The 14,931-nt window shown below is 46.2% G+C and overlaps 1 protein-coding gene across 2 annotated transcripts in view; it reads left to right on the forward strand.

Moving 5' to 3' along the window:
- The first annotated feature begins 444 nt into the window (after positions 1 to 444).
- EGLN3 (egl-9 family hypoxia inducible factor 3) overlaps positions 445 to 14,931 on the forward strand; it is a 39,848-nt gene continuing 25,361 nt past the window's right edge. Inside the window, exon 1 of one of the 2 annotated variants that reach the window (XM_081001162.1) lies at positions 445 to 1,124. In XM_081001162.1, coding sequence (XP_080857288.1) covers positions 516 to 1,124 — 609 coding nt within the window. In that variant the 5' untranslated portion in view covers positions 445 to 515. Of the gene's footprint in view, positions 1,125 to 2,319; positions 3,303 to 14,931 lie in introns of those variants that run through there. The other variant, XM_081001163.1, reaches the window with a different exon arrangement.

Below are 14,931 nucleotides of genomic sequence, written 5' to 3' on the forward strand. Positions count from 1 at the left end.
AGGCCAGGACTGGAAAAGCGGAAAAAGTCAGCACCAAGCCTAGGTGAATGAATGGAGCCAGCAGCCGTGGCCAGCGCTTGCGAGCTTCCTTTGTGGCTCCCGCCCCTCGTTCCAAGCCGGAGAGAGGGCACGTAACAATCCCAGATCCCAGTCTCTCCCTGCACGTCCGGCACTGCCCGGGAGCTTTTTCGTGCGCTGCGTTGGATCCCGCGTGTTCCCAGCGCGTGTCCTCGAGGGACGGCTGGATGAGGCGGCGGCGGCGAGAGAGAGAGAGGAAGCCAGGAGGGCGGGAAGGAGGGAGGCGCTGGGCGGGGGCGGAGGCGCCGCTCGCTCCCCGCGGTACGTGTGCACGCTCCCGAGCGGCATGTCCTCGCTCCTCGTATCCGGCGGCGTGTGGCGCGAGCATGGCGTTTCCCGCGTGGAGCTCGGGCCCGGCCAGAAGCGACATGCCGCCGCCGTGGTGAGGCGACGCCGCCCCGCCGGCCGGGAGCGGGACCTGGTCTTGCGCGCAAACCATGGCCTCCTCCGGCGGGGAAGCGGCCCAGCAGCTGCCCCCGGCGGCCGCCCAGCTCCGCGGAGACTCAGTAGAAAGCATGAGGAGGATTTTCATCCACCACCCGCCCGGGAGCCGCCAGGAGGGGGGCGGAGAGGAGCAGCCTGCCGGGCCGGCCGCAGGCCCCCTCGGAGGCCTCTTGTGCCCCGCTGCGAGCCCGGCGGAGGCCCCGGGCGTCGAGGGCGCTTCGCCCTCCGCCGGCTCTCCGCCTGGCAGCAAAGCTCCTCTCCGGGAGCCCCGCAGAGATGCGCAGAGGCTAGTCTTGCGCTACGTGGTGCCTTGCATGAACGCCTATGGCTTGTGCATAGTCGACCACTTCCTGGGGCACAGGATGGCCGAGAAAATCTTCCAAGAGGTCCTGGCTTTGCACCTGAGTGACAAATTCCAGGACGGCGCCCTGGCGAGCCAGAAGGCGGGCGGCGGCCGAGCCATTCGCGGGGACAAGATTTTGTGGGTTGAGGGCAGTGAGCCGGGCTGTGAAAATATAGGTTACCTCCTGAAAAGAATGGATAAGCTCATCATGTACGCAGATGGCAAGCTGGGGCGCTACAAAATTAGAGGAAGACACAAGGTTAGTAGCTTGCAAGCCCCGACTGAAGTTCACTCCGGGCTCCTCCGGAGTTTCTGATCTCCCTCTCTTGCCATTTCATGTACTCTTCCGAGTCTTAACCACGCAATTCCTGGCCGCTCTGCTACCAGCTGCAACTCGGGCTTGGCATTTGGTCCATCCGCTCAGATCCTAACCCTAGTTCGATCGCTTTGTGAAACAACTTTAAACCGTGTAGCGTTCACAGCCTGGCAGCGCACGTGGGATTTCCTATATCCACGAATTGGAGAGGTAGTAGCGGGTGATTTTGTATGGCGGGGGGTAACCTCACTACGCTTAAAGACACGGTTTCCTTTTTTTGTTTTTCCCGCCTTCATCAAAAGTTCCCTAGAGTTATTAACCAGGATTTGTGAGCTACAGTTTCAAAGAGAACAAATTTTCTGAAACACTCGTGCGTGCATATACATATATATAACCCCGAACATCTTACTTTAACGGCTCTCTCTAACGTTTATACAGTATTGGTAATTTCTGAAACGATAGTTACCTTGGCAGGCTATGAAAGTGGGCATATTTTCCTAGCTATTAGGAGAAGAGGAATGAGGTTTAGAATCCAGGTGGTGACAAGTCAGTGAGTGCTTTTTAAACACATCATCTGTAACGAGAGGCTTTTGAAAGCCGGGAACTGGTATTCCGCACGCATGATCTTGTTTGCAAAGCGAATTCCAGCTCTGCAATATGTTTTGTCAGCAGATGATCAGGTGTGAAAAGGGGGGAGGATGTCTTGTAGTGGGAGAGGGAGAGAAAGAAAAGAGGGAGATAAGCACTTGTAACCTCGCTCCCCATCCCTATAGCATTAAGTTGCCAAGAGAAACTCAACTGGCACTTAACGCCCTTATACCCCCCCCTCCGTTTGTTTACATTGGCTTGTAGTATGTGACCGTAGTAGAAGCGTACATGCTGGGGGAGAATTCCTCAATGGCGGAGACCACACCCACTCCGAGTTGTAGGCGGTGCACGACAAACCATAAGCCGCGCCTCCTCCAGACACGCGGCTTTTCCTTTCCGCCCTCTCCCCCACGCCTTGACTCCAGCCGTGAACCCTACGCGGGTTGGACGCTTCCGGCGAAGCCCCGCCCCGCCTCCCTCCTGATTGGCTGCCCTCACGTTCCACAGGGCTGCGGGTAGGCGCGGGGAGAGATTGTCCCCGGGACGGGGCTCCACCCACGTGGCGCTCGCCGCAGAAGTAGGAACACATTCTGCACGTAGCAGACGTATTAATCAGAGAGGGGCCATCTGCTGCCTCGGTGAAATTGAAAGGAGTTTGCAGGACTCGGCACCAAAAAATTTTTAAAAAAAATTAGGGGGAGTGATCACATCAGCAATTGCGGGGTGTTCACACACTGGTCTCCCGGCCTTAAAGCTGGTAGAAAAGAGCTGCTTCAGCTTCCTTTTCCAGCAACAGCCTCTCTGCCAAGGAGCTGATCCCCCCGCGGTATTGGGTGGAGGTCAGTCCGCGGAAGGCGTGCAGCCACCGTTCACTTCATTAGCAAGCCTTGTGTCGCCCAGGGGTTGGGAGAACCCGAGAAGGTGGCTGCTGACTGCGCTGAAGACAAAAGTACGACTTTAGCCAAACTTTTGGGCACGCCGGTTTCTCTGACTAGCCGGACCCTGATTTGCTCTGCTCGCTTCTCCCAAGAGTTAGGCATCGCTGCTGGCGCGTGTGGCGGATTCAGTGTGTTAGAATCGCTGATAGAAACCAGGTCTCCTGGCGCGCGCTCCGCCGCTTGGCTTGCGGCTCTTGACTTTCTGCTACAAGGGGCGAAATCAGTCGGGTTCATTAAAATGCCACTGGGACATATCATGAGATTAGACCTAGAGAGAATTGCCTTGGACTACATAGTGCCTTGCTTGCATGACATTGGTTTTTGCTACCTGGACAATTTTTTGGGCGACTTGGTAGGAGACTGTGTCCTGGAACGTGTGAAGCAGATGCATTATAACGGGGAGCTGCAGGATGGTCAGCTAGCCGGCAAGCGCAACGGCATCTCCAAGAGACACTTGAGGGGGGACCAGATAAAGTGGATCGCAGGCACTGAGGAGGGATGCGAGGCCATCAACTTTCTCTTGTCACTGATAGACAGACTGGTTATGTACTGTGGAAGTAGACTTGGCAAATACTATGTGAAAGAGAGGTCCAAGGTAAGAAATTCAAATGGGGGGAAATAGCTACTAACACTTCTAATGTAATGGGGACTTTTAATTAGGGAGCCATGCTTGAATGTTTGGGTTGTAAGGGGGTTAATATCCTTATTTGCTTTCATACTGATGCTGGGCTTAATATTTCCATCATAAACTGCAAAACACAGGTAAGCGATACCAGGGATAGTTTTTTATGATCCTCCACCCCAAGTTAAGATCCTAAAAAAGTTTATTGTGAATATGCTCCTTTGGAATCAACTGGATTTACTTACTGGTTTAAGAATTTTTCACTTTTTCAGTGCAGCATGTAAATGACTATAATTCACACTGGGGCAGCCAATTTGGTTTAAGAGAATTATAACTGTAACTGGCCCTCTTGTCTCCTCCTAGAAGTGGAAATGCAGGATGTTGCATTTGTGAGGAATTTGTTTTTTAAAAATATTACTAAGAAGAATTCCAATATAGCATTGAATATACACCTGTAGAAGTTTCCTAGAACTACATTGGCAATTCAAAATGATTTTGAATGGTGCCAAAAGTTTGTATAAGTTCATTGCCTAATTAGATTATCCTTGCTTTCCTGTCACTTTCCACTAAGCTCCAGGTTGGGTTCTTGTGGTGGTCATATGCTGAGTGCTTGTCAGGCTCCTGGGCAGCTTAGCTTGTCTTTAGAAAGGTAATAAAGTTAATCCCTAATTTATGCACATATGTACCAGCAGAGGACACTGCACAGCTGAGTAAATAAACAAAATCCACAGCAATTAATAAATTAATTTATGCTGAAAAGTGACCGAAGTGTGGGCCCATGCATAAACTCCTTTTGGTTTGCATTGATCAAACTGATTGCACAGCTTCAACCTTCTGTTAGCAATCAGTTTCATACAACTTAAGCCTTTGCATGTCAGAAGTAAATCCTATTGAGCTCAGTGGAATTTCAACTTACTCCCTGGTTAGTGGAGATAGGATTGCAGCTGTGGAATGCGAAACATATCTGGAAGTGACAACAAAAATCCTGATTAATGGCCTTGAGAGGACGTTCTGTAACAGTAGTTAGATTGGTTTCCTTCTTCCTTAGTTTCAGACTTCATTGAAATCACCAGATAAATTATTTCATTGCTTTTCCTTCCTTCCCTACCACTCAAGAGGTAAAGAAGTAAAATAATGTCATGCATATGTTCAGTTGAACAAAAGCAGTTTTGACAAAAGCCAGCACATTAGCTAGTTTTTGAAAAGTTATTTGGGACTTTCTTCCTTTCTTCTGTGTTGCTTATTATTCCAGCATCCTTCATGTTAATGAATGAATAGTTTTACCAGAACTCAACTTTAGGTAGTGACTAAGCCTACAGAAGTATATCTGTAACTCTGCTATAGGCTTAATTATTTACGGTGCAATCCAATGCTTGTCAGAAGTAAGTCTCATTGATTCAAATGAGGCATACTCCCAGGTAAGTGGGTATGGGATTAAAGTCTTTGGGTTGTGTGCAACTAACTTTGAATTAGAGTAGACCCAGTGATCCATTGCTTTTAACATCAATGGGTCTGCTCTGAGTCAAAGTTGACTACAACCCCATGATTCACAAATAGGACTTGCAACAAAATATTGCAGTGTGGACTGGGTGTATTCAGAGTTCCAGACAACAATGGCCTTTTGCAAGACACTCCATTGCCCCTGGTTTTGTCTTCCCAGTCAGCCGGTGTACCATGGCTACCGAGCATGCTCAGTGAGCTAGTTGGAGGTTTTCCCTCCTCTTACTTTTTTGAGGGGGATATTTTACATTTTTGTGTTTCAGCAAACCTTGGGACTCTGCTGAACGTCTTATGTTTTGATGCATTTTGGCTACAGTCTAATGAGTTTGCTATTAGCATATAGAATTCTTAGATTTGCTTATGTTTATCACAGAAGTAGAAGTTAAACTGAGTTAAAAGTGATCAACCATCACGCTGACTGCTGGTAAGTGTAGCCGCAATCTGTGTACAGTTTTAGCTATCTACGTAAAGCTGTCTTAAGGTGGTGATTGTAAGCATGCTTACTAGGGAATAAATCCCGGCTGAATTAAATAGGACTTGTAAGCAAAGATGCTTAGAACCGTGGAGCGCAGGAGATGGAACTTCATGGGGGAATGAACATGGAAGAGAAATCATAACACACATTGCAGCCATAGGAAGTTACATACTGTATTTATGTTAGAAGCTGATTTAAGCCTCAGTCTTGAAAATAATCTCTGGCCACAATGATTCACACACTTAGCCAAGTCCCATTGAACTCAGTTGGACCCCTTCTGAGAAGATTTGCATAGGATGGTAGTGTTAGTTTATTTACTTAATTGTATTTATATTCCACCACCTTCTCCCAAGGAGCTGATGTTGACACACATGGTCCAATCCCTCCTCCTCTAATCCTTGCCAGATCCATGTGAGGTGGGTTAGGCTGAGAGGCAGTGACTGGCCCAAGGTCACCCAGTGAGCTTCATGGCCAAGTGGGAATTTGAACCCTGGACTCCCGGGTCTTAGCCTGACACTCTAACCAATATAACACACAGGCTCTCAGTTTAAGATTGTTGCTTTAGGCTGTAAGCTGATAACATACTTGGTGTTAAGTCCCATTGAACTCAAATGAGGAAGGGTTAATAGCTGTACCTAGGGGTTGATGAAACCCCTCCAGGGTCACAGACCCCAGTGTGTGTGTGTGTGTGTGTGTGTGTGTGTGTGTGTATACATACAATATTCAACTATCTGCTGTTTGAATTCTACCACACTACCTGGAGTGCCACTCCCCAGCTCAGCACCTCCTTTTCCTGCAGAAGGAATCTGCCGGGATCTCCAGCATAAAAAGCTGCTGCTGCAGGAGGGACAGAATAATGCTAATATAGTCTTTGTTGCCTTTCTGAAGTTTTCTCACGTCAACTTGGTTTATAAAGTCTGGACTGACTCTTCTGTATAGGGAGCAGTGCAAGCCTAGTCGTGCCTACTCTGAAGTACCGTATTTTTCGTCCCATAGGACGCATCGGCCCATAGGACGCACCTAGTTTTTTTTGGGGGGGGGGGGAGGGGAAATAAAGGGAAAAAAATTTCGTGCCATAGGACGCACCGGCCCACAGGACGCACCTAGTTTTTTGTGGGGGAAATAAAGGAAAAAAATTTCCCCTTTATTTCCCCTCCAAAACCAGGTCGGGGAATCCAAACCAGGTCAGGGAACAGCGGGATGGCGGCGCTGCGCCTCCCCGCTGTCCCCCGAGCTTGTGGGGCTGCCCAATGTCTGCCTGAAGCGCGGGGCGCTGTGCTTCAGCACTCCCCGCGCTCCGTGCAACAGGCTGCGGATGTCTGCCCGAAGCGTGGGGCGCTCTGCTTCAGTGTGCCCCGCGCTCCGTGCAGGAGGCTGCGGATGTCTGCCCGAAGTGCGGGGCGCGCTGCTTCAGCGCGCCCCACGTTCTGGGCAGCAGGCTGCTATCCGCAGCCTAGGGAGCCCTGCGGGAACTCCCGCAGGCTCCCCAGGCTTGCTGATAGCTTCCTGAAGCCTGGAGAGCGAGAGGGGTCAGTGCGCACCGACCCCTCTCGCTCTCCAAGCTTCAGCGCAAGCCTGCATTCGCCCCATAGGATGCACACAGATTTCCCCTTCATTTTTGGAGGGGAAAAAGTGTGTCCTATAGGGCAAAAAATATGGTATGTCCCACGGAATATAGGAAGTGGCCCATCTAGCTCACTATTATTTGACTAACAACAGCTCTCCAAGATTTCAGGCAGGAGTCTCCTCCAGCACTACCTGAAGATGCAGACGTATGCATTAGTTTTCAGTAAGGTTGATGTCAACTTTCCCAGTTGCATTATGCATCCGCGTTTTGCATGTCACACAAAGTCTTAGTAGAAGTAGAAGTGAAGAGGAAATCCCAGTCCGGTTGAAGGGAAGTCCTCTTGGCTGCTTGAAATCTTGACAAATCAAATTGAGGTGTTTATATAAAACTAGGACTAGCAACTAATCCTTATGGTAAATGTCTGCTACTCCCAAGTATTCAGGCCAAAGAAATATTTACATGCAGGCATCATTTCAGTCAGCAATTACATATGAGAGGCAGACAGCTTGAAACATTGTGCTGCTAAAAGTAAACACTACTGTAGTTCAGGGCTGCAGCTAAAATGCACAGTACCTCACAAGGTGGTAATTTCCACAAGCAGACTATCTAAAGTAGAATTTAGCACATGCGTGAATGTTTAATCTCCTGTTCTCACCAGTGACACAGTGGTCCTGCCTTCCAATGTGTGCTCCATGCTATCTATATCACAGTTAGGTTTTCCTTCCCACCCCTTCCCTGGCACTACCATGCAGTTTGTCATTGTTACTTTGAACTTTCAAAAACTCTGGACAATAATCGAAACAAGGCTTGGGTACTCCTCCCTGTCTCACCCCTTTCCTTCTCATGCTCTCATTCTCTCTCTATCTATTTATTTATTTAATTTCTATGCCACTCTTCATCCAGGGAACACTGGGCAGTTTACAATATAAAAACACAAAAACACATAACATAGTAACAAAAAAAAACCACACACACGTTTAAAGGGTCATAGATGGTTTAATTCAGGCATAGGCAAACTCGGCCCTCCAGATATTTTGGGGCTAAAACTCCCATCATCCCAAGCTAACAGGACCAGTCTTCAGGGATGATGGGAACTGTAGTCTCAAAACATCTGGAGGGCCGAGTTTGCCTATGCCTGGTTTAATTATATGAAGAAGGGCTTCAGATGATGATTGCAGGGTCTGGGTCAGTTCATATCGGTTACTCTAACCATAGTTTGCCATGATATTCATATTGGAGAAATTATGGTTTATGTATTGTTTTATTTATCTATGACATTTAGAGTCTGATCTTTGCCGAATGGCCGCAGGGTGAAAATATATATCATAAAAACACAATACAACAGTAGAAAATCCACAGCTACTGCAAAAGTCTTTGGTTGTCAGCAGAGTGTCAGTAGTATTGGTGTCGATGCTAAGCACCAAACTATGGTTTGAAGTCATGGTTTGAAGCAGGTTTGCAAACCATGGTTTGTTGGTTGATGCCATAGCTAAACATACTTGCCATAGCTCAGTGGTGGAGCATCTGCTTTGCATGCAGAAGGTCCCAGGTTGTGTCTCTGGTTAAAGGTTTTCAGGTTGCAGGGCTGGGGAAGATCCCAAAGAGCTGCTGCTAGGCAAAGTAAACAATATTGAGCTCGATGAGCCAGTGCTCTGAATCAGTACATGTCGCTTTTATGTGTTATGTGTCCATTGCCTATGCCTGGTTTAATTATATGAAGAAGGGCTTCAGATGATGATTGCAGGGTCTGGGTCAGTTCATATCGGTTACTCTAACCATAGTTTGCCATGATATTCATATTGGAGAAATTATGGTTTATGTATTGTTTTATTTATCTATGACATTTAGAGTCTGATCTTTGCCGAATGGCCGCAGGGTGAAAATATATATCATAAAAACACAATACAACAGTAGAAAATCCACAGCTACTGCAAAAGTCTTTGGTTGTCAGCAGAGTGTCAGTAGTATTGGTGTCGATGCTAAGCACCAAACTATGGTTTGAAGTCATGGTTTGAAGCAGGTTTGCAAACCATGGTTTGTTGGTTGATGCCATAGCTAAACATACTTGCCATAGCTCAGTGGTGGAGCATCTGCTTTGCATGCAGAAGGTCCCAGGTTGTGTCTCTGGTTAAAGGTTTTCAGGTTGCAGGGCTGGGGAAGATCCCAAAGAGCTGCTGCTAGGCAAAGTAAACAATATTGAGCTCGATGAGCCAGTGCTCTGAATCAGTACATGTCGCTTTTATGTGTTATGTGTCCATTATCCCATCATTACCATCAATTTACGTGGAGCTGCTTTGGAAAACCTGTTGGTTGATTCATAGTGGTTTATGTTCATGTCCACAAGTGTGTCTAAGGCTTGACCTGATAAGAAAACAATCTTATTCAAGACTGTAGCTTACTCCTTATCATTGTTGAGTATTGGGAGCTTAGCTTTGGTGAGCTATATCTGTGCCTTTTCTAATTCTCAAGGCTTACTAACCCATTTTACAAACCTTTGCATTGCTCTTTTGGCATATTACAGCAGGAAAAACCTCACTGCGCCTGTGGTACTGCAACGGTCTTTGACACTATACTGTGCAGCTGTTGCAGTACCCCAGCACATGTGTGTGTAGGTCCAGAGGTTGTCTCCAGTGATGTTTCTCCATTGACAGAAGGTACTTTGATCCAGCAGAGGCTTCCCTCAGCTGTAGGAGGAGGCTGGTGATTTTCTCTAATTCCCCTAAACATTGCCCCTGTTCCAAAAACATGGGATGCTTCAGAACAGCATGGGAGGTGGTGCTAGGGATTGTAGGGGAGCAGGGAATCTACAAAAGTCACCTCCTTCTTCACTGGTGTGAGGGGCACCATTGAATGCATACCTTGGAAATAGGCACTTAAGCACTTGTTTATTGCAAGTTTTTTTTGTACTGCCTTTCACTATAAACATCCAAAGCATAGCAAGTCCTAGAGCTAAATGATCAGTGCATATTTCTGTGGACATAAAGATATTTTGTTCAAAATTCGAGGTCAAAGCTTTCTCTAAATGGAAAGCACTTCCACCAAAATGAGATAATGAGGATATAGAAAGGTAGAAAGTTTCCACCCCAGAGAATATTGAGCAGCAGTTTGTCTTCGTGCAAAAAAGCCACAGATTTTTACTCAAAAACAGAGTGAGTTTGTTGGCACAGAGTGATGCCCTTGTGTAAGAGACAAAAAAAAGGGGGGGCTGGCATGACTGAAAAGCAGGGTGTAAACTGTTGCCAAGACCATTGATTTAATCACTTTGTATGTATTGTGCTCATTTTTAATCTAGTTATTTTTACCTTAGGACAGAATTGTTAAGTTGTTGTTCATTGGACCTCTTCATGTGGCTTTACAACTTTTGTATACATTTTTAATCTGTTTATTTCTATCATTTCATTTGTTGCTTGGGGATCAAACATATTAAATGAAGAGCAGGCTATGAGTACTGTCCAGTAAATAAATAAAGGTGATTGTCTCAAACAAGCAATCCTTCAGTTCATATCTGAAGGGGTACTGGATGCTTCAAATGCCCTGCCGAACATTTGAATGAATTCTCAAGCGACATCTGTGTTACAAAGGCCTGCTTTGTTGGCTGTGCAGATGGACTTGAGGTGAGCATGATGCACACATTCTTGTTCAGATCTGTATCGGCATGTACCTGAAATGACTCTGGCATGTGAGAAACAACTAATGCAGCATTAAGTCCTGAAAGATCCCATAGCCTCTTTGTGGTAGTCTACTTCTAGTACTGCTCTTAATATTGTCTTGAAATGGTTCCTCTGCTGTCAAGGTACAGGAAAAGTAATGAATATGCAGAGGGCTGGATCTGAGAAACCTGGCTGCCTAGCATGGCGTGATAAAGCAGAACAGCCTCTGCCGCTTGCACAGCTAAGCTGGAAGATTGGAGGGGAGGCAAAACCTTGCTGCATACTATGCTGCGGTAATTTTGTCTGCCTGCACTTTCAGCTGGTAGAGTAGGAAGGTCCACAGTGGAGAAGTGATGCTGGCATCAATCCATGGAGGTGATTTAATTTAGTCAGAGGAGGATCTGCCCCATCACATTGTGGGTTTAGACTGCTGTTAGTTGCACTTGGGTCCCATTGAAATCAGTGGGACTTCACTTGCACATGACTAACTTTTCACGTTTGATGGTAAGTGTGACTAAAGTGCATCTAAAGCTATGGTTTTCCCAGTAGTGATGTATGGAAGTGATAGCTGGACCATAAAGAAGGCTGATTGCCGAAGAATTGATGCTTTTGAATTCTGGTGCTGGAGGAGACTCTTGAGAGTCCCATGGACTGCAAGAAGATCAAACGTTTCCATTTTTAAGGAAATCAGCCCTGAGTGCTCACTGGAAGGACAGATCCTGAAGCTGAAGCTCCAGTACTTTGGCCACCTCATGAGAAGAGAAGACTCTCTGGAAAAGACCCTGATGTTGGAAAAGATGGAGGGCACAAGGAGAAGGGGACGACAGAGGACGAGATGGTTGGACAGTGTTCTCGAAGCTACTAACATGAGTTTGACCAAACTGCGGGAGGCAGTTGAAGACAGGAGTGCATGGCGTTCTCTGGTCCATGGGGTCACAAAGAGTCGGACATGACTAAATGACTAAACAACAACAAGTGTGACTAGCTTAGCCTGGTTCCAATACATAATGACTCTGTCTCACTGTTGCAGCTGTATTTATCTCAGTTAAGGAAGTCAGGAACTACTATTACTATACATGAAGTCACATAAAAAACATGAGTTCCAGAAGTGCAAACTTATTCCTGTTCTGGGCCTGAAGCATAAGAAGCAGCATGATTTATTACTGGGTTGTTGAAGAGTACCGCCTTTGGAACTATAATTGTTTATTATAGGTTACAAAGGATTTTGATGATACTTGCATAGCAGCATGCTTTGCAATTAGTTTACAATGGAACGTCTGATGAAGACTGCCATCCTGGAGAAATATGCATAATTTGTCTTTCTTTTTTTCTAATGAAATGCACATGTTCTGGCATAATGGCTGGGCTCAAATCTGTTCTCCTGGCTAACTGTCAGCATGCCCAGTGTTCATCAGACTGAGTCGAGAGCCACTGGAATTGTAAATACAACAGACAAGTCATTTTATGATATCGGACAGAGGAATTCAGCTTTGGCAGAGATCCTGGAGCAGTTGCCATAGCTGTGTGTCAGAGCTGATCTTTAGATCTATGTTTATCAAGCAAGATTAGTTAGCCTGGTTGATTATATACAGGAATAGGGTTTTTGTCGTTGTCGTTGTCGTCGTCTTCTTCTCCTTCTCCTCCAAATATTTGAGGCATTAAAACTCTCTACAGTTTGACACACCTTTATTTTTCCTCACTCCGACTGCATTCTCAGTTCTTTCATGCAACAGCACTCCTTTTATACGACTATATTCCACATACAGCTTTCCAAAGTAGGTCTTGGGTTTCTATAAGGTGATTTAGAAGGCAGGGCTGGCCTTACCATTAGGCTGGCCCTTCTCAGGGGCAGATGCTGAGGAGAGGTGCTGGAGGACTGGGTTGTGTGTGCCACAGGGCCTGCCTTTCCCCCTAAGCTAGCCTGTTGCCTTCAGGTGTGGTGGAGGATGCTGTCCCATTGCCAATGTTGGAGTAAGATTCTGCTGGTCCCATTGGTTTCTATACGTAGAATGTGGGAGGAAGGCGTCTTTGGGAAGCAAAATGCCTTTAGCCAGTTTTGAAAGACTGTTTGATTTGGATACAGGAGACATATATTAAAAATTTTGAACTGCTATGAAGTTGTGTTCAGCACAATGCCAGTATGCATGGTATTTAATGTACATTGCATAAGCGGGTTTCCTGCTCCATAGGCTGGACAGATAAAAAGAAAATGGGAAGAGAAGGCAGGACAGTGAGAATAGCTCAGTTCGTAGAGCATGAGACTGTGGGTTTGAGCCCCACATTGGGCAAAAGATTCCTGCATTGCAGGGCGTTGGGCTAGATGACCCTCATGGTCCCTTCGAATTCTATGATTCTAAGGGTAGCAGGAAAATATGTGCAAATCCACTTCGATGTACCCAGACTTGATTTCTGTAGGAGGCAAGGACTAAAAGGACTAAGCCACAGGTTTCACAGAAAAGACAAGTTTTGAAGAGAAAGAGTGAGGTTGATTCTATACCAGGCTTCCTCAACCTCGGCCCTCCAGATGTTTTGAGACTACAATTCCCATCATCCCTGACCACTGGTCCTGCTAGCTAGGGACCATGGGAGTTGTAGGCCAAAAACATCTGGAGGGCCGAGGTTGAGGAAGCCTGTTCTATATTCATGACCTAGGTGTGAATTTCCATCATAAGAATGAGTCTTGGACAAATGTGCTCCTCTCAGCTTGGCCTTTCTCACAGGTTATTGTGGAAGATGTATTCAATTATAATTGTACAAGGATCTGTACATTTGCAATAGAAAGGATGAATGGATATAATTCACATACGTAGTCTGTATACTAATTTTAATGATAATTTGTTCTCTTTAGATTTTGTTCCACGGGCACAGAACTACTTGGAGGGCACACAGTGAAGTTGTTGTTTATTGAATTTAGTTAGTATCCGAACAATCAGATTTGGTTAATGAAGAATGCTGTTCCAGAAACATTTGTGTGAACCATGATGGTACATGAGCCTGTCACCCACTTAATGTGAATGAATGAGGGCAGTGGTGTAGAAGAATCTACATTGCCCAGATATAACCATCTAATTTCAGGGTGTGGTCTCCCCAACTTGCTCCATGTCCACCAGAATGTTCCTTGAGGATAACTAAGTCACCAAGAGTCAGACACGACTAAACAACAACAACAAGTCACCAACTGTCCCAGCATTCTTGGTGCCTACTCCCACCAAACCATGCATGGACCTTTTATTACCATTCCATCTTATTCTACTCAAAAACATATCCCCCCCCCCCCTATGATCTAGGATATGGAGCAGTTTAAACATACTCACTGCTCTTTCTTTCTGTTCCTATTGGGTCCAAGCTATAGGTTGCTTCAGCTTAAGCATGAAGTCACTGGACTGTTTCTAACTGCTTTGTTTTAAAATCAGGTTGTTAATCAGGTCCCCTAATCGGTCACATTGTCATTGACGTTGCCAAGTCTTCTTTTCTGCTTCCTGTAAAAAGGTATTGTGTAAATTGCTTAAACTGTATGTGACCTTTTCCTGTGAACTAAACAGAGAATATGCCTTTTGCTCTTAGTCATCATAGACTCCTGATTACTTGTAGGAACTGAATTTTCATATGTCCAGGAGAACATCATTATGAAAATATAATGACAGTATGTTTCTAAATCCACAAGGAAATGCAAATGCAAGGGGGTAGATGTGCAGGGCAGAATTTTCAGGGTGAGTGCATCTGCATTTCTTCCTTCACTCCCTTTCCCCAAGCCATTCCCTTAGCCACGGTCTTGGTAGTCTTGTTTCTAGTTTTGGAGCTCAGGTGGTGGGGGGCTAGTTCTTCCAAGATCTGTGTTTGATACACCACACAGCCCTTCCCAACAGTCATTGGCGGAAGGAGGTTGTGGACTCTCATTCACTGGAGGTTTTCAAGCAGAGGTTGGATGGCCATCTGTCTTGGATGCTTTAGTTGAGATTCCTGCATTGCAGGGGGTTGGACTAGATGACTGCTTGGGTCCCTTCCAACTCTACAATTCTATGAAGGGCTATCAAGTATTTATTTTCATGCAAACTGTCCCAGGTATTCAGCCTTGTCAACTCCAGACAGACCTGGGAGAAGTTCATTGTCTGAAACCTTGGACAGTTTCCGAGTGTACAGAGTAGCACAACTTACATGTTAGTAGAATATGATTGTCATGCACTTTTAGCCTCAACCACGACATTGCTCCTATCTGTGTCACGCACTGTGTCTGTAAAGAAACCCTGATGTGGGTGAGCTGCTTCTCAGTTGAGGCTCCACACCATTGGGGCATCTTCACAACCAGGTGCTCTGATCATGTGGAGCCCCCTACTCCTAGGGAGCTCATATTTTGGTTTTTGGTTTTTGCAGGAAGCAGGGCTGATGTCAGGGGTGTGGCTAAAATGTGGC

The sequence above is a fragment of the Podarcis pityusensis genome (genome assembly GCF_964106645.2).
Source record: "Podarcis pityusensis genome assembly, chromosome: 1".
Lineage (NCBI taxonomy): Eukaryota > Metazoa > Chordata > Lepidosauria > Squamata > Lacertidae > Podarcis > Podarcis pityusensis.